Raw genomic sequence first — 20428 nt, 5'->3', positions numbered from 1 at the left:
GTGAAGCTCCTGACCAGCCGCTCAGGGCACAGAGGCGTTCTGAAGGGTTCTGCACTGGGGAGACGCTGACGCCGTCTGGTGTTCCCTGTGTCCCCTGTAGGGGGCAGCAGAGCACCAGACTCAGAGCAGAGCGAGGAAGAAGCTTCCCAGAAGCTGCAGAACCCTGAAGCTCCAGAACCATGAAGCTCCAGAACCCAGAAGCTCCAAAACCATGAAGCTCCAGAACCCAGAAGCTGCAGAACTATGAAGCTGCAGAACCCTGAAGCTCCAGATCCCTGAAGCTCCAGAACCCAGAAGCTGCAGAACCATGAAGCTCCAGAACCCTAAGGCTCCAGAACCATGAAGCTCCAGAACCATGAAGCTCCAGAACCCAGAAGCTCCAGAACCCAGAAGCTGCAGAATCCTGAAGCTCCAGAACCATAAAGTTGCATAAGCTGCAGAACCATGAAGCTGCAGAACCCTGAACTTCCATAACCCTGAAGTTGCAGAACCCAGAAGCTGCAGAACCCTGAACTTCCAGAACCCTGAAGCTGCAGAACCCAGAAGCTCCAGAACCATGAAGCTCCAGATCCCTGAAGCTCCAGAACCCAGAAACTGCAGAACCATGAAGCTCCAGAACCCTAAGGCTCCAGAACCATGAAGCTCCAGAACCATGAAGCTCCAGAACCCAGAAGCTCCAGAACCCAGAAGCTGCAGAATCCTGAAGCTCCAGAACCATGAAGTTGCATAAGCTGCAGAACCATGAAGCTGCAGAACCCTGAACTTCCATAACCCTGAAGTTGCAGAACCCAGAAGCTGCAGAACCCTGAACTTCCAGAACCCTGAAGCTGCAGAACCCAGAAGCTCCAGAACCATGAAGCTCCAGAACCATGAAGCTCCAGAACCTTGAAGCTGCAGAACCCTGAAGCTCCAGAACCCAGAAGCTCCAGAACCCAGAAGCTGCAGAACCCTGAAGCTCCAGAACCCTGAAGCTCCAGAACCATGAAGCTCCAGAACCATGAAGCTCCAGAACCCTGAAGGTAGCTCACCTGCTCTCATGTCCAAAGCAACCTTTTGTGAATGAGATGAATGTTTTTACCACCATCAGGAGGAGGAAAGGTTTTTTAATAAATGTGTCTGCTAAATGTTTGTATCTCATTTGTTTTCTAGAAATATCTTCTCCAAGCAACTAAAGCATGACTACCTTCTGTTCTGTTCACTTCAAGGTCTATGGTTCACCACGTTGTTGCTGTCCTTTATTCATGTTGCAAGGACAGTACATCTGTCTAACACTATATATATATATATATATATATATATATATATATATTTATATATATATATAAAAATTATTTAGTTGTACCTTCTGCACTATTGAATGTCTTAGCCTGTAAGTAGTTTTTACTTGTGTGATTTTATTTTTAATCACATTTAATGAGCAGCTTTGGAGAGCTCCCAGACTTTGATTGTCAGCGACTGCTTCTTTCGTAGCGTTGTGCGATAACGATAAAGAACTACTGCTCAGCAGCCTCATGTCTGGCCCTCATGGCTCTCAGGGAGGATCTCTGAGACTCCAGGGGAATAATCAGCCCCAACGTGGCCGACAAATAGTTAATGCAGGTTCAAATACTAGTAGTAAAATAAAATAGTGACAGTGACTTTCAGCATGACCCGATGTGTTTATATTATATCATGAATATCAATAACGTTTGCACATGTTTTTGTGACAGTACCAAGGACCACGTTGCTGCTCATAGGGGCATTTTGTCTGGAGGCCATCCTCTGGAGACCATGAGTATCACATGAACCTCTCAGCGATCACAGTGGTGGACACAACAGTGGAGCGTCAGTCAGTGGCCCAGTGTGTGGCGCTGCTCACCCTTGGTGTCGTTGAGTGGGTCCGTGTGGCGGCAGATGTAGCCCTCCAGGTAGGTGTGGAAGCGGGGCGTTGGCGGGAAGAATGCCAGGCAGATGGCCATCAGCTCCCAGCCGCGCTCCAGGCTGTCGTAGCGGAAGTTCTCCGTGGTCTGGCGACACAGCTGGATGTAAAGCTCGTCACGGAGGCCCTGGTTGCTCCAGCCGCGCACCACCACCTGGCGGGAGAGGGGTAGGGTCAGCGACTAGAGAGAGACTAGAGGGGTAAGGTCAGCGACTAGAGAGAGACTAGAGGGGTAGGGTCAGCAACTAGAGAGAGACTAGAGGGGTAGGGTCAGCAACTAGAGAGAGACTAAAGGGGTAGGGTCAGTGGTCTACACGCCCCGTACGCAATGTGACCCTGAACCCAGGGGTGGTCTAGTGAGAGACTAGAGGGTTAGTAAAGGTGGTCTAGTGAGAGACTAGAGGGTTAGTGAGGTGGTCGAGTGAGAGACTAGAGGGTTAGTGAGGTGGTCTAGAGAGAGACTAGAGGGTTAGTGAGGTGGTCTAGTGAGGGACTAGAGGGTTAGGGTCAGCGACTAGAGAGAGACTAAAGGGTTAGTGAGGTGGTCAAGTGAGAGACTAGAGGGATAGTGAGGTGGTCTAGTGAGGGACTAGAGGGTTAGTGAGGTGGTCTAGTGAGGGACTAGAGGGTTAGTGAGGTGGTCTAGTGAGGGACTAGAGGGTTAGTGAGGTGGTCTAGTGAGGGACTAGAGGGTTATGAGGTGGTCTAGTGAGATACTAGAGGGTTAGTGAGGTGGTCTAGTGAGAGACTAGAGGGTTATGAGGTGGACTAGTCAGGGATTAGAGGTTTATGAGGTGGTCTAGTGAGGGACTATAGGGTTATGAGGTGGTCTAGTCGGGGATTAGAGGGTTGTGAGGTGGTCTAGTGAGGGACTAGAGGGTTAGTGAGGTGGTCTAGTGAGGGATTAGAGGGTTAGTGAGGTGGTCTAGTGAGGGACTAGAAGGTTAGTGAGGTGGTCTAGTGAGAGACTAGAGGGCTATGAGGTGGTCTAGTGAGAGACTAGAGGGTTATGAGGTGGTCTAGTGAGGGACTAGAGGGTTAGTGAGGTGGTCTAGTGAGAGACTAGAGGGTTATGAGGTGGTCTAGTGAGAGACTAGAGGGTTATGAGGTGGTCTAGTGAGGGACTAGAGGGTTAGTGAGGTGGTCTAGTGAGGGACTAGAGGGTTAGTGAGGTGGTCTAGTGAGGGACTGGAGGGTTAGTGAGGTGGGCTAGTGAGGGACTAGAGGATTATGAGGTGGTCTAGTGAGGGACTGGAGGGACTAGAGGGTTAGTGAGGTGGTCTAATGAGAGAATAGAGGGTTAGTGAGGTGGTCTAGTCAGGGACTAGATGGTTAGTGAGGTGGCCTAGTGAGGGACTAGAGGGACTAGATGTCAGGTTCTCCACAGACCTCCAGGGCCACGCCCAGGGAGTCCACCTTGGCGCGGCGGTCTCCCATGAAGGTCTGGATGAGCTTGAAGATGTCCACCGCCTCCCTCTTCACGCTGCGGTCCGAGGTCACGATCATGGGCTTCTTGATGGGCTCGCTGCTCCAGGCCAGCATGTTGGCGATGGACACCTTCCTCCTGAACAGACCCTGAGACAGGAAGCAGAGGTTAGAGGAACCAGAGGTTAGAGGAACCAGAGGTTAGAGGATCAGAGGTTAGAGGAACCAGAGGTCACAGGAAGCAGAGGTTAGAGGAACCAGAGGTTAGAGGAACCAGAGGTTAGAGGATCAGAGGTTAGAGGAACCAGAGGTTAGAGGATCAGAGGTTAGAGGAACCAGAGGTTAGAGGATCAGAGGTTAGAGGAACCAGAGGTTAGAGGATCAGAGGTTAGAGGAACCAGAGGTTAGAGGAACCAGAGGTCACAGGAAGCAGAGGTTAGAGGAACCAGAGGTTACAGGAACCAGAGGTTAGAGGAACCAGAGGTTAGAGGATCAGAGGTTAGAGGAACCAGAGGTTAGAGGAACCAGAGGTTAGAGGAACCAGAGGTTAGAGGATCAGAGGTTAGAGGAACCAGAGGTTAAAGGAACCAGAGGTTAGAGGATCAGAGGTTAGAGGATCAGAGGTTAGAGGAACCAGAGGTTAGAGGAACCAGAGGTCACAGGAAGCAGAGGTTAGAGGAACCAGAGGTTAGAGGAACCAGAGGTTAGAGGAACCAAAGGTTAGAGGATCAGAGGTTAGAGGAACCAGAGGTTAGAGGAACCAGAGGTCACAGGAACCAGAGGTTAGAGGAACCAGAGGTTAGAGGATCAGAGGTTAGAGGAACCAGAGGTTAGAGGAACCAGAGGTCACAGGAACCAGAGGTTAGAGGAACCAGAGGTTAGAGGATCAGAGGTTAGAGGAACCAGAGGTTAGAGGAACCAGAGGTCACAGGAACCAGAGGTTAGAGGAACCAGAGGTTAGAGGATCAGAGGTTAGAGGAACCAGAGGTTAGAGGAACCAGAGGTTAGAGGATCAGAGGTTAGAGGAACCAGAGGTTAGAGGAACCAGAGGTCACAGGAACCAGAGGTTAGAGGAACCAGAGGTCACAGGAACCAGAGGTTAGAGGAACCAGAGGTCACAGGAACCAGAGGTTAGAGGAACCAGAGGTTAGAGGAACCAAAGGTTAGAGGAACCAGAGGTTAGAGGAACCAGAGGTTAGAGGATCAGAGGTTAGAGGAACCAGAGGTTAGAGGAACCAGAGGTCACAGGAACCAGAGGTTAGAGGAACCAGAGGTCACAGGAACCAGAGGTTAGAGGAACCAGAGGTCACAGGAACCAGAGGTTAGAGGAACCAGAGGTTAGAGGAACCAAAGGTTAGAGGAACCAGAGGTTAGAGGAGCATGATCTGATCTGCTGGATGGTTCCAATGGGAACACATCTAATCCATCTTCAACCCAGAGGAGCCTGTTCCATGTGGAAGCAGGAAGGTTTAAATGATGCCTCTTCTCTAAAGAGGTATAAATGATGCCTGTTCTCTCTGAGACAGGACCTTTGCTCCCATGGCGTCAGCACGGCACTGACTCAGCAGTCCTTCCCTTCATGGACCCTCCATGCAGCAGATGCCCAGGGGCATTATTAACATTTATGACGGCTGCATGCCATTTCGGTTGGCCAGCTCACTGACACTTAATGGAACGGAGCCATCCTTCATGACATCATGCACAGCAGTGGGCTGTGAGAAGGCGATAGGCCGCCTCCTCCGTCCTCGTGGGTACGAAGCGCTGCAGATGCTTCTACACCGAGCTGCTCATCGGATCCGTTCAACAGCAGGATGAAGATAGAGCTGCTTCATTAATACTGTCTGTGTCTGCTGAGCTCTGATTGTTGAGCTGCACTGCTGTGGCTGTGTTCTGTCTGCTGTAAACACCGGTGCATTACCGCCTCCTGCTGGACGGAGGAGAAGCCACACTGAAGCGTGTCTGTGCAAACGGAGGTCTTTAATCTCATCTGGATGTTATGGGGCCAAACATTCAAACCACCATAGTAGCATTCAGGTGCTGTACATACATACATACATACATACATACATATACATATATATATATATATATATATATATATATATATATATATATATATATATTTACGTATATACACGTGGTACATACCTGTCCAAACCACAATCAAAAGATCCAATCAGCTCAGATATTTCCCCCAGAAAATGTCAACACTTCCATGTTTCTGAGGCTGGATCTGAGCCCAGAAACAAGATGGCCCCCGTGTTTAGAGCCCTGTATTAACCCTTGTGTTGTCTTGGGGGTCAAAATGACCCGTGTACGAGTGTATATGTATGTGTGTTGATGGGTCATTTTGACCCCAAGACAACACGAGGGTTAAGTGTTGAGCAGCTCAACCTGATTAGTGATCAGCTGATAACAGTAACACTATTCTGTACAGGAGCTGACATGTGAGCAGTGCACTAAACTGCTTCAATACCTTGCGCACACTTTTGTAAATAGTTAAAGATGTAAACACAACAAAAGTCAGACATCTTCTGGACTACCTGCGTGTGTTTGTTGAAGTGCTTGGACGCCCAGTTCTCGATGTCCGTCTCCGAGGAGGGCTTTCTCAGGGTGAATTCTGGGAAAATGCCACAGCTGGCGCTCGGCATCATGTTCCTGGCATTTCGGCTGGCCTCAAACTGGGCGCAGGCTCCGAGGTCCTCCGACTGGCGGACGAAGAACCGGAGGAGAGAGGAGGGAACACAACACGTCATCATCTGAGCTGCTGCTGCAGAACCTAGAGAGCCGAGGCTCTCGGGGATTAACACCGAGTGTTCATGCGTCAATGAGCACACGGCTCCTGCCACAAAGAGCCCTTCAGTCCCCAACCCCCGGAAGGAACAACTCAATCACGTAAGAAACCAAATCCAAAAGCAAGAGCCCATAGTACACATGGGAAGACCAGCATACCTAGAATACTGTGTTTTGAGGATGCTGTGTGGTATTCTGGTGGAACCGCCCACGTGTGGAGCTCTTTCTGCAGGTTGAGCTAGTCCACCCAGCAGACGCTGTCAGGGTCCACAGCTGGACTCGTGTACAGCATGCGGTGGGCGCTCGGCCCCCGGGGGCCTCAGAGATGAGATGCAGGTCCAGAGCGTGGGACGTTCTGCAGCATCGTGACCAGGAGCTACAGAACCTTCTGGAGACTCCTGTGCTGCTGGAGAACCACAGACACGCTGCGGTTCTCCAGCAGCACAGTAGTCCATAAGAAGGTCCATCAGGATTATACTTCACATTATGAATATGAATATTATAATCCATTACAGCCAATAGATCCTGTTGATGCTCATGTCATTATTGCCATTAGGTGTTTTGTATATTTAATTCTTTACACTTCTTATTATTTTCTTATTTGTTGATTCTTTTCCCCAATAATGATTTAGAATAATAATCAATAGAAAGATAGTTAACTATTGAGGGTACATCAGGTTATATATGTTTATATATATATATATATATATATATATATATATATATATATATATATATATATATATATATATGTATATATATATATATGTTTGTTTTTTCTTTAATTTTCTCTGTATATTGTGATTTTCTTCATGCACCTCTTGTACATGAATGTACCTACATTTAGTGATTAGTGTTTATGATTATTGTGTTTTCTTACATTTCCACTGGATGTGCAGCAGTATATTATATAGTTGTGTGTATAGTGGTCTTATTGGTGTATCTATACATAATGTATTTACTTACTCCTGTGCTTGTATATGCATTGAGTGCGTTCAAGATGTCTGAGGAAGAGAATAACAAGTAACTTGTTAGTTTCTAATGAGTCATTCCTGATGCCTGCAGGTCTGAGCTCCACCTGCCTGTCTCATGTCGTCCTGAACCGACGACATGGAGAATGTCCATCAGTCTTTCTCTGCCGGTGAGGAAAACTCTCTCTGCTCCGCCTCACGCTCACCGTAACCTGAAGCGCTGCGGCGCTCAGTTTAAAAAAGAAAGGCAAGGTGAGAGACATACAATGTCTCTGTACATCACACCTAAACTAGTGTGTGTGTGTGTGGTGTGTGGTGTGTGTGTGTGTGTGTGTGTGTGTGTGTGTGTGCTCCAGACCCACAAGTCCACCAAAACCAATGCAGTGATCTAGAATTCATAAATGGCCGACACTATGTTAATCAATAACATACTGGATCTCCAAAAAAGGAAAGTCTCGTTCCTAACCTGAGCCCTTTTGTCGTGTTGAGACTAAGTAGCCAGAGAGCTGAGATCACTTTATAAAGTGATGGGTATTGATATTCAAAAATGATAACTCTTGTTTGTCAAAGGTTGGGTCTTATTTTGATAGTTTTAATATGATTTTACTCATCAAAGTAATTGCTGGAATCTGGGAGCGTGGAGACATCCCCACAACACGAGCAAGAAACACCAGAGAAAAGGAATAATGACCAAAAAAGACCCAAGTTGTAACGCTGCTATCCTGTTAAGGTGGGCCGAGCCTCCCAGCATGCAGCAGTACCTGTGAGGGGTGGAGGTAGGGCTCGGGCGAGGCCAGGTTGGTCTGCACGGAGAGGCTTTTCTCCAGCAGGGCCTGGGGGAAGCCCAGCCGGTCGAAGGTGCTGCGTTTCCAGTGGTGTCCGTCGCTGTGCGCCAGCGCCTCGTCCTCGCTGAAGGCCCTCACCACCGGCCCCGGCAGCGGCAGCGGCAGCGCGCCGTCGCTCTCGTAGCCGTCTTTGGAGCCCTGGGCCGCCACGCCGCCGCCCTGCCCCGAGTCCCAACTGCTCCTCTGTTTCATCACCTGCTGGGCCTCCCACGCCATCCGGGCCTGGGCCAGCATGGCCTCGGACGCCGTGCCGGCCAGCTCGCCGTCCGGGCCCGCGCAGCGCGCCAGCTCCTGGGGGAGGGACGGCTTGCGGCTCTTGCGTTTGCGGTTACCGCCGGGGGAGAAAGCGCCGGGCCCGCCGGTGGAGGAAGAGGAGAGGGAGTGGGTCTGACTGGACGTCCAGGATATGGAGTCCTCGTAAAGCAACCTCTGGCCTCCCTCTCCGCCCTCCCCGCTGTAGTCCAGCAGCAGACGGGGGTCCCTGATCAGGGACTGGCTGTGCTGGAGCGTGTACGAGCCCCCGTACGAGCCCCCGTAGCCCCCGGTGGTGCCGTAGCGCAGCAGGCGGTCGGCGGTCTTGAAGCGAGGGCTGGAAGACGACTGCTCCACGTACACCAGCTGCTTGACGTACTCCTTCCCCACAGGACTGTACTCCAGACTCTGGGTCTTCTCTGGACACTTCTGCCGGGTCAAAACCAGCTGGCCGTAGGGCGACTGGCCCTGCTTGGGCGAGTGGTAGAGCGGGGCCGAAGACTTGCGAGCGGGTGACTTGCCCGAGCCGTAGAAGGAGTCGGCGAGGTGCATGTCGGTGGGCGGCTCCTCGTAGATGGGCGGGGGCTGGTACTCGGACGGCGGTTCCTCGTACAGCGGCGGCTCGTAGCCGTAGCGGGGCGACGGCGGCTGGGAGTCGGCCGAGGAGCGGCGATGGGTGCCGGTGCCGCCCAGCTCGGCCCGCTTCAGGAAGGGGGACTGGCGGCGGTCGGCGTAGAGCACGGGCGAGCCTTCGGGTTCTGGCGGCGGGTTCCCTCCAGAGGATCGGCGGGTCCGTGAGGCGGTGCCGCCCGCAGAGGGAGGGCCGGGGGTGGGTGGGTCGCAGGGGGAGTAGCCGTTGCCCTGGTGGGCCAGGAAGCTGGGCTCCCGGTCCGTCACCTTGATCAGCATTCGCTCCTTCGTACCCGTGTTCCACCTGAAGGGAGAAGTCCTGAGAGAGAGGACAGGAGATCAGATACATGCACACAGGACCTGGCAGTACCTTCAATGATCAGATCCTTTGGGCCAACTGTAATATTAATCTACATGGCTCCAACGTTTTGCCAGAATATCCTGCTGTTCTAGTCGGGTTATGCATAATTACTAGTAATCTGCATTAAAAAACTAAACGCAAGAGTCTGCCAAGATGTGGACATGTCTCCTGGTACCGGCCGGCCAGTGACGTTGGATCCAGGACGTCCAACGTGGGTCCTGGATCCAAGAGTTTAAAGGCTTATCAAATGCCACAAGATTTAAAAAGGGTTTTCAACTATGATAATCCAACACTCAGGCCCACTCTCACCAGTGTGAAGGTTCAAACCTCTCTCTCATTCACACTACTTCTGCCTCTGGTCCAGTACAGCATGGATGTCTAAGGAGGGACTATTCAAAAGTAAGCTCCTTATCCACATTTGTTCAACTGATTGCATGATTGTATTTAACCAGTTGAAATCGATTGAGATAAAATCCCTTTTGCAATGGCGATCCAGCAGTGAAGGTTAACAGGACACAGTGTACAAGCTTATCACACCTGCTGTTGAGCGAGAGAGATGAGCGACTGATCTCAGATCATTCCATGATAGAAAAGACTCATTTTCCAAACCAAGCCAGACCATCATCAGATTCTACCAGTAACCGGTTCAGATACAGACTTTGTGCCTCGTAGGTGGAAACCTGTGCTGCACGGCTTTGTACCAAGTCACACAAAATGAGGAGGAGGAGGGAGAGGAGAAGGAGGAGGAGGGAGAGGAGGAGGAGGAGGAGGAGGGAGATGAGGAGGAGGAGGGAGAGGAGGAGGAGGAGGAGGAGGGAGATGAGGAGGAGGAGGGAGAGGAGGAGGGAGAGGAGGAGGGAGAGGAGAAGGAGGAGGAGGGAGAGGAGGAGGGAGAGGAGGAGGGAGAGCGGTGTGGGACGCTGGAACAAGAAGAGAACTGGGCGTGAGGGAGGAAGTGTGACATCGATTGGGCATTTGGCCGCCCCTTTGTTTCCAAGTACTGATCCTCAGGCCAGCGCTTAACTGTTGGCAGAGAGAGAGTTTGTGTACTTGTGAGTGTTTGTGTACTTTGAGTGTTTGTGTCCTTTGAGAGTCTGTGTAGTTGTGAGTGTTTGTGTACTTTGAGAGAGGGAGGAAACAAAGAGCAGGATTAAGCATGAGGGCTGAGCTGGCAGCATCACAACCCGTTCAGAGTCTAACCACTTGCTCCATCATGCGTCATCCCTTCCTCTGTTCTCTCCCTCTGCCGGCCTCTCCTCCTCCTCATCATCATCAGATATGAAGAGCAACTTCTGGTTCTGAAACATGAAGCCTGCTGAAGCATATCATGCACATCATAAAGCTACATTTTAATTTGCACTTTATTTAAATGTTATTTACAGTTTATTTAATTAGAAAATTATTATTTTGAATTGTGTGCACACTAATAGTTGCCCAATAACTGTGAACACACAGATATTCTCCTAAGAAAGTAAAACCCTCACTTTTACTGTCTTAATATTCAGGTTTGAGGTTTATTAACACTTTGGATTAACCGAGAGCACTGTAGTAGTTCAATAATACAATTAATCCTCAAAAAAACTACTTTCCTAATAATTGTGCAGTTTATTTTATTACCACATATTATTCATCAAAATAAAAGTCTCCCTTGTTTTTGAAGAACAATCTCATAATTAGTTATTGTTGTGTTAATACACCTGACTCTAAATGAGTTCTTGTATCAGCTTGACAGGTTGGGCCCGAGGTCCAAAGGGTTAGAACCCCTGCTCTCCTGGTTCCTCTCTACGGGTTCTGGTGTTTACTGTCATTTCTAAACCAGCACCACCCTACAGGTGACTCATGCGCCTGGCTGTACCTCCATGTCTTCATTTAAACATCCATAACAACTCAGCTGCATCAGTTTGGATGTGTGTTGATTTTTGTCAGACGATGTCGTGACCGTACCATTGCGTAAAATAATAATGAATCTGCAGCTCAGCAGCTGGTTAGCGTAGCATTTAAGAGTCTCGATGAGACAGAAACAAAGAAAAACTAAATGCACATGAAAGCAACTGAACGGTCCACACGTCTGGTTGTTGTAAAAACAGACAGAGACACGTCCTTAATGAACTGCACTCCTCCTGCGCTACGAGCAGAGCGCTGCTAGCTTCTGGAAGCTAGCATCAATACATCAAGTTCTGTGAACACACCACCATACCATCCCGGACTGTGCGCTGCTTCCCCAACAACAAGCCCTGGATCACCAGGGACCTGAAGGCTCTTCTTAACACACTGAACACTGGAGGTCATTTTCAGTCGATTTTCTCGATTTGACATTATTTTCTTAGATTCACCTTTTAAGGCACTTTAATATAAAGATACATGCTTTACATCATAAATTGCAAAACAATCTCAGCTATCTATATAAGGAGGCACCATTGTCATAAGGCAAAAGTGTAAAGAGAAAAACTTTATAATATGACACTAAAGCTGAAGAATGGAATCTCGATTTTTTTGAAATTATTCAGATCGTTTGAAAAAAACCTAACTTTACTCATGTGGTAACTCTGTTTAGGTGATGGGAATTGGTTTACCAAAGGTTTTAGATTCACAAAAGCAGTGAAATATATGAATAAAATGGTAGACATATGTAAATAAATGTCTAAAACAAAAAAAAATTATTATCGTTTTTTGAGTAGATATAATATGGTCTTTCAGACCTTTCACCAAAATGATAAAAATGGGACTGAGAAATGACTTCATACTACAGATAAAGCTTCATGGAGTGTGTGCAAATGAAAAATGACCTTCACAACAATTTTTTTTTTGGAAATAAAAATATGTATTATATAAAAAAAAAAATGTACATAATATATATTGAGAAATATAAAACAGAACAAAAACTAGTCAGACTTTTTACAATATACAAGTATGGCTTGCTTTGCTTCAATGGCATAGTGGAGCAGGAGGATGTGGAGCAGGAGGATACTTGCTTCGTGTCCATCCACTTCACATAAACGATGGGGCCTTCACGGATCCATCTCACGGATCCATCTCACGGATCCATCTCACGGATCCATCTCACGGATCCATCTCACGGAGCCTCTCGGTGACTTCTCTGTGGCTGGTACTCCTCTCTGTAAAATGAATGAATACTAGTCAGTTGAAAGAAAGATGACGTAAATATTACTCAGATCACGACTGTGGTAGTAATCTGAGCAGAGTGCTCCGCATACTATGTGTAAATATTACTCAGATCAGGACTGGTGTAACGTGAGCAGCAGTGTGGCGCGGTCTTGTGCTCTCGTGCTCAGTGACACATTACTAGTCTGCACCATGCAGTCTTACAGACACGTCACAAAGTTTAGTAACTACACTTACCATCTTCCTCAGAAGAACTAAAGCCTTCGAGCTCTGATGACGATGCCTCTTCCTCCTCCTCCTCCTCGCTGCTCTCCAGAATCATGCGTCTTGCTTCCTCCGTGTTGAATCTCTTTCTCGTCATGATGTCGCTTTTCTCTGACTACAACCTGTAGCGTGTGTCTATGCTCAGGTGGGTAGTGCTTTGAGACTTCCTGAGTGTACATTGGTTGTTTAGTTCACGAAATGGCGATGGACATATGATTCAACAAATCACAGAGAAGGATTTTCGTTTTTTTTTTTTACCAGCGTCAGATGACACACTGCTGCCCTTTCGCTTGCTTGATGATGTTAAAATTATGCTGGGCTCTGCCTGGACAGGCACCCGGAAGCAGGAAGTCTCCTCTTTCCGCCACAAAATTATCAAAAAATTGTCACCACGCGAAACCGCGGGCTCAGTGGCCAGACGTTTAATAAGAAGAAAGCTGCTTTCAGGTCTGGGGACAGGGATGAGCTCAGGAGAGTCCAGCGCAACCTGAAGGTGAAGATCAGGGAGGGCAGGGACTCCTACAGGAGGAAGCTGGAGGCCAAACTCCAGCAGAACAACACGAGGGAGGTGTGGACCGGGATGAAGCAGATTACCAGCTTCAAGGTGGGAGGGAGACAACCAGGGGGCTCCCTGGAGAGGGCCAACGAGCTGAACTGTTTCTTCAATAGGTTTAGTTCACAGCCCTCATCCGTCTCCTCCTCTCACCACACCTCCACACCTCCCCTTCTGCCCCCCCCCCCCCCCGTTGAGCTGCACCTTCGCTGAGCCCTCAACACCCGATGGCTCTTCCAATGAGCCCTCAACAACAATGGGCTCCTCCACCCTCCCACCTCTCTCTGTGACGACTGACCAGGTGAGAAGACAGCTGGAGAAACTCCACCAATGTAAAGCTGAAGGACCTGATGGCATCAGCCCCAGGGTCCTAAAGACCTGCGCCACCCAGCTGTCTGGTGTCCTGCAGCACCTCTACAACCTCAGCCTGAGGCAGGAGGAGGTCCCGGTGCTGTGGAAGACGTCGTGCCTGGTCCCTGTCCCGAAGAAGTCGATTCCATTCGTCCTCAACGACTACCGACCGGTAGCCCTCACCTCCCATGTGATGAAGGTGCTGGAGAGGCTGGTCTTGGCTCACCTCCGACCGCAGGTGAAATCGTCGCTGGACCCTCTACAATTTGCTTACCAGCCTCATGTGGGTGTGGACGACGCCATCATCTACCTGCTGCAACGAGCTCAGTCGCACCTGGATGGAACATGTGTCTCTGTGAGAGTCACTTTCTTTGACTTCTCCAGTGCATTTAACACCATCCAACCACTGCTACTGGGGGAGAAGCTGCGGGTGGTGGGGGTAGACTCGTCCACCGTCTCCTGGATCACTGACTACCTCACAGGCAGACCACAGTGTGTCAGACTGGGTCGTGTGCTGTCTGGGACGGTGGTCAGTGATGTTGGAGCCCCACAGGGAACTGTTCTGTCTCCCTTCCTGTTCACCTGTACACCACTGACTTCCAGTACAACACGGAGTCATCACATGGTGGAGTACAGGTACCTCGTGTCTCATCACACAGTGGAGGAGTACAGGTACCTGGTGTCTCATCACATGGAGGAGGAGTACAGGTACCTGGTGTCTCATCACATGGAGGAGTACAGGTACCTGGTGTCTCATCACATGGACGAGTACAGGTACCTGGTGTCTCATCACATGGTGGAGGAGTACAGGTACCTGGTGTCTCATCACATGGAGGAGGAGTACAGGTACCTGGTGTCTCATCACATGGTGGAGGAGTACAGGTACCTGGTGTCTCATCACATGGTGGAGGAGTACAGGTACCTGGTGTCTCATCACATGGTGGAGGAGTACAGGTACCTGGTGTCTCATCACATGGTGGAGGAGTACAGGTACCTGGTGTCTCATCACATGGAGGAGTACAGGTACCTGGTGTCTCATCACATGGTGGAGGAGTACAGGTACCTGGTGTCTCATCACATGGTGGAGGAGTACAGGTACCTGGTGTCTCATCACATGGAGGAGTACAGGTACCTGGTGTCTCATCACATGGAGGAGTACAGGTACCTGGTGTCTCATCACATGGAGGAGTACAGGTACCTGGTGTCTCATCACATGGAGGAGGAGTACAGGTACCTGGTGTCTCATCACATGGTGGAGGAGTACAGGTACCTGGTGTCTCATCACATGGTGGAGGAGTACAGGTACCTGGTGTCTCATCACATGGTGGAGGAGTACAGGTACCTGGTGTCTCATCACATGGTGGAGGAGTACAGGTACCTGGTGTCTCATCACATGGTGGAGGAGTACAGGTACCTGGTGTCTCATCACATGGAGGAGTACAGGTACCTGGTGTCTCATCACATGGTGGAGGAGTACAGGTACCTGGTGTCTCATCACATGGTGGAGGAGTACAGGTACCTGGTGTCTCATCACATGGAGGAGTACAGGTACCTGGTGTCTCATCACATGGAGGAGTACAGGTACCTGGTGTCTCATCACATGGAGGAGTACAGGTACCTGGTGTCTCATCACATGGAGGAGTACAGGTACCTGGTGTCTCATCACATGGAGGAGTACAGGTACCTGGTGTTTCCATCGACAGCCGACTGAACTGGAAGGCCAACATCAACGCTGTGTACAAGAAGGGGATGAGCCGACTCTTTTTCCTGAGGAAGCTTGGATCCTTCAATGTGTGCAGAAGATGCTGGAGATGTTCTACCAGTCGGTGGTGGTCAGCGCCCTGTACTTCTCCATCGTCTGCTGGGGAGCAGCATTGGAGCCGGTGACGCCAACAGACTTAACAAGCTAGTGAAGAAGGCTCCATCATCGGCTGCAAGCAGGAGTTTGTGGAGCAGGTGGTGGAGAGGAGGACGCTGAAGAAACTTTTGTCCATATTGGACAACCTGGACCACCCTCTCTACCACCTGCTGCAGGGCCAGAGGAGCACTTTCTCTAAGAGGTTCCTCACGCTCCGCTGCACCAAGGACCGCTACAGGAGAACATTCCTGCCGTCAGCTATACGGCTTTACAACAAGTCACCGCTTGCTAGATCCTCTGTGGATTAATTCATCACTGTACCATACTTACTTTGCACTTTACACTGTTTATCTAGTTTACTTATTTACTTAATTAATGAATACACTCTTCAGCTGTAAATATAAATATATTTCATTCCAGTTAGTTGTATTCTATTCTATTTTATTGTGTATATTTAAATATATATAGATATATGACTTTATTTTAATTTGTATATATCTCTCATCCCTGTTGCTTCTTTATATATTTTATCTTTTATCTTGTGTGTTTGTATTTCAAGTGGTAAGGCGCTACTGATGACGACAAAAAAATTTCCCCTTGGGGATTAATAAAGTATATATTCACTCATTCATTCATTCATTCATTCATTCAAGCTAGCAGAGCTCTGCTAGCTTCTGGAAGCTAACGGCCGGGAGCATCCAGTGGCCGCCTGTCTAACATCATCAGTTGATGAATCATCGATTAGACATAATGTTGACACCATGTATATGCATGTTTCAGATTGATGCATTAATCAATAATACAAACTATTAATTACAGGACAAAGCCTCTGAATAATAATCACAACAAAAGGATAGAAGACGCATAACGCTGCAGAAGTGATGAGGGAAGAGTCTGGATGCTGGAGACGCTTCTGACACTAAAACAGCTTCAAATAGAGTTACACAAACTAAAACAGCTTCAAATAGAGTTACACAAACTGAAGCAGCTTCAAATAGAGTTACACAAACTGAAACATCTTCAAATAGAGTTACACAAACTGAAGCAGCTTCAAATAGAGTTACACAAACTAAAACAGCTTCAAATAGAGTTACACAAACTGAAGCAGCTTCAAATAGAGTTACACAAACTGAAGCAGCTTCAAATAGAGTTACACAAACTGAAGCAGCTTCAAATAGAGTTACACAAACTGAAGCAGCTTCAAATAGAGTTACACAAACTGAAGCAGCTTCAAATAGAGTTACACAAACTGAAGCAGCTTCAAATAGAGTTACACAAACTGAAACATCTTCAAATAGAGTTACACAAACTGAAACATCTTCAAATAGAGTTACACAAACTGAAACATCTTCAAATAGAGTTACACAAACTGAAACATCTTCAAATAGAGCTACACAAACTGAAGCAGCTTCAAATAGAGTTACACAAACTGAAGCAGCTTCAAATAGAGTTACACAAACTGAAACAGCTTCAAATAGAGTTACACAAACTGAAGCAGCTTCAAATAGAGTTACACAAACTGAAACATCTTCAAATAGAGTTACACAAACTGAAGCAGCTTCAAATAGAGTTACACAAACTGAAGCAGCTTCAAATAGAGTTACACAAACTGAAGCAGCTTCAAATAGAGTTACACAAACTGAAGCAGCTTCAAATAGAGTTACACAAACTGAAGCAGCTTCAAATAGAGTTACACAAACTGAAGCAGCTTCAAATAGAGTTACACAAACTGAAGCAGCTTCAAATAGAGTTACACAAACTGAAGCAGCTTCAAATAGAGTTACACGAACTGAAACAGCTTCAAATAGAGTTACACAAACTGAAGCAGCTTCAAATAGAGTTACACACTAAACGCATGTTTCAACGTCTCATCCACGCGACAGGAAGAAGGGTTGGTGTGTATGAGGTTTACACGCAGTGCAGACCACATGGGGACTCCATGGCTAGCTGCCCACCGCTCCTGTGTGTGTGTGTGTGTGTGTGTGTGTGTGTGTGTGTGTGTGTGTGTGTGTGTGTGTGTGTGTGTGTGACTGAAAGACTTGGTAGACACTTCACACACAACCAGATCCAATAAGGAATGCGTGAGAGCAGATCTCCAAAGCCATCTGGACTGACAGTCTGCAGCTGTGCCACCAGGCCTCACACACACACACACACACACACACACACACACACACACACACACACACACACACACACACACACACACACACACACACGCACACAAAATGCAGCATCAAAGAGTGTCTTGGACCTTCATGAATAATTCCCTTTCACAATAAAAGCCCCGTTCACAGTTCAGATGTGTGTGTGCATGTTGGCATGAAGCTGGATGTGTTTTAGCCTCATTGATTAGAGATTGACTCACCAAGCCACATCTCACACAGCACACTATTCCAGAGATCATGTTCTTCCACTATGTAAACAGAATCACAAAGTTATAGCTATTTTATAATTGAATTGCATGTTTCCCTATTAGCTTATTTTGTCATTGCTCAGCTCCGTCTTCATCTGTTGCTCTGCTCCTTCAGGCCTAAGGCTCGGCTTGGTTTGAACAGCTTTATATCTGGGGCTTTTATTGTGAAGGGAAAAACAGAAGAAGAGAAGGAGAGGAAACAATCTAGTGAAGTGTGGAACGTGAATAAAAGTGGTTTCCGTCTTGTGAAAACTACGCTGCATCGTGTTGTTTTATTAGTAAAGTGCATGCTCCGTTAATGACGCAGCACGTCATGCACGTATTTATATCACACGGCACTGAAGGCCCAGGTCCAAAATGCACGGCCCGCCACTGGTTTTTAGTAATGCTTGAGTTCATCTGATACACTCGTCCATCTATGAGTCAAACTGGACTTCCTGGATTGTATTTCTCTGTCTCACTTCATGGTAGCTTGCTGGCTAGCAGCTAGCTCACCACGAGGCACACTTTGTTTTTGACCACTAAATGGATCCATTAGGCGAATTAAAGAATGATGTCTGCTTATGGCAGGACAACAGGGTTCCTTTCTGTCTGAATATGACATAATGTGCCCGAGCACATCGGCCCATATCTCCATGTTACTCCTGTGATTTCCCTGGAAGAGGCTCCAGCTCGGGTATCCCTGTGAGGTGGCGGCTCCAGGACCCCGTGTCCACCGCACTGAGCCGCTGTGAGAGGAGGACCAGTGGATCCTGCTCTCTTTAAGGGGAGCTGTGGAGGTCACATCCTGGCTCTGGACTGACTCATCATCAGGATGGTATTCTTATACTGGACCATTTTTATTCCAGACCCGCCCATAAAAAACAATTAAATCAGGCTCCGCCTCCAGCTACTGTGTGCAGAGCATATATATATATATATATACATATACATACATATACACACACACACCACTTCACTGTTGTGCTTCTTCTTCTTCCTCCCTGAAGGAGGAACAGGACTTTTTTCCCATCTCTGCTTCCGTGTTTCGAGGTCCTGTGATCTCATTGGCCTTCAGACTCATCTGAGAGCGCTGACTGAGACGGTCATTGCTTGTGATTATTATTGCAGATGTGGATGCTTTAGGTCTTAATCTTTCTAAAGAGGTATTACTATGATGGGAAGGCACCAATACCATTCAAAAAACTCGGGGAGCGATTGAGGAGTCATTTCTTTATCAGACTCTTGACTATTTTATTTTATTTGAAGGCAATGAGTTGCTGATTCTTTAGAGATCAAGGACAATAGGGGCTGGTATTCATATCAAGGTCATATAAGCTGTAGAACACCGAGGGTCCCCTAATTAGGGTTGATGAGGTGGTCCCTACAGGAGCTACTCTAACACCTGTCAACACCTCAGGTGTCTCCACTCTAACCCAGAAGAAGGACTCACCTGTCGGCCTCGTCCCTGCCGCCCTGCTTCTCGGACAGCTCCTGGTCCAGGGAGGAGGAGGTGCTGCCCTCGCGGCTGACCCCGCTGGTGCGTCCCGGGCTGTTCTCTGCCGACGCCCCGCTCCCTCGGGGGTTGGCGGCGTCGCTGTGCTGCTTCAGCGTCTGCAGCTTGGCCAGCGGGATGATGTCGCAGGCCTGCGGCCGGTGCCACACGGTGCGCTGCGTGGAGGCGTTGTAGTAGTAGAAGCGCGAGGTGTTGGGGTCGAACAGCTCCCACCACTGGTTGTCTCCGGTGCGCTTGATGCAGACGCCCTGCGGTGCGTCCCACACGCACTCGCCCGTCAGCAGGTTGGCGTACATGCGCTCCCGCGTGCGCGGCTCGATGATCTCCACCCACTCCAACCTGCAGGGGGCGGTCACGGGTCAGTCTCAGCCTTCTGGAAGACTCCTTGTGGTCATGACTTCTTCTTTCCGGGGCGATATCGGTTGCTGATTAGTGGGAAATGCAGATCGAAAGATCCACTAATCAGCAACCGATATCGCCCCGGAAAGAAACCGCGACATTAGTTATGTCATCATTAGTGATGTCATCATTAGTGATGCGTTCTAAAACCACGGAGACAAATTCACTCACATTCACATCATGAATGATATCATGACGACGTGTCCTCGGGCAACACACTTGACCCCAAATAACCCCAAATGTGGGAATGTTGTATTGTTCCTTCTGATGGACAGGTGGAACCGTAGCTCCTCCCATTAGCGTATGAATGGGTGAATGATGTCATGTCCTGTTAAAGAGCGCTGAGTGGCCGTTAAGGCAGAAAAGATCAACAAGAACATTCATTACTATGAAGAGATGAAAGGCCCTCAGACTGCAGGAACTCTGCATGCCATCACATGTCTGTTAAACCATCACATGTATGTTAAACCATCACATGTGTGTGAAACCATCACATGTCTGTTAAACCATCACGTCTGTTAAACCATCACATACGTGTTGAACCATCACATGTGTGTTAAACCATCACACGTCTGTTAAACCATCACATGTATGCTAAACCATCACGTCTGTTAAACCATCACATGTGTGTTAAACCATCACATGTGTGTTAAACCATCACATGTGTGTTAAACCATCACATGTCTGTTAAACCATCACATGTGTGTTAAACCATCACATGTCTGTTAAACCATCACATGTGTGTTAAACCATCACATGTGTGTTAAACCATCA

At 48.3% G+C, this 20428-nt stretch overlaps 1 protein-coding gene across 1 annotated transcript in view; it reads right to left on the bottom strand.

The window, feature by feature from the left end:
* Positions 1-20428, bottom strand: part of arhgap39 (Rho GTPase activating protein 39) — a gene marked incomplete at its 3' end in the record, with an annotated part of 48006 nt that overhangs the window by 6352 nt on the left and 21226 nt on the right. The window contains exons 2-6 of the mRNA XM_079221471.1: positions 19193-19594; positions 7869-9153; positions 5887-6051; positions 3308-3493; positions 1859-2072 (exon numbers count right to left, since the gene is read on the bottom strand). Coding sequence (XP_079077597.1) covers positions 1859-2072; positions 3308-3493; positions 5887-6051; positions 7869-9153; positions 19193-19594 — 2252 coding nt within the window. The remainder of the gene's footprint in view (positions 1-1858; positions 2073-3307; positions 3494-5886; positions 6052-7868; positions 9154-19192; positions 19595-20428) is intronic.

The sequence above is a fragment of the Taurulus bubalis genome, assembly GCF_910589615.1.
Source record: "Taurulus bubalis genome assembly, chromosome: 7".
Taxonomy (NCBI): Eukaryota; Metazoa; Chordata; class Actinopteri; order Perciformes; family Cottidae; genus Taurulus; species Taurulus bubalis.
The sequence above is the reverse complement of the archived record's forward strand: the minus strand, read 5'-3'. Positions and strand labels throughout refer to the sequence as shown.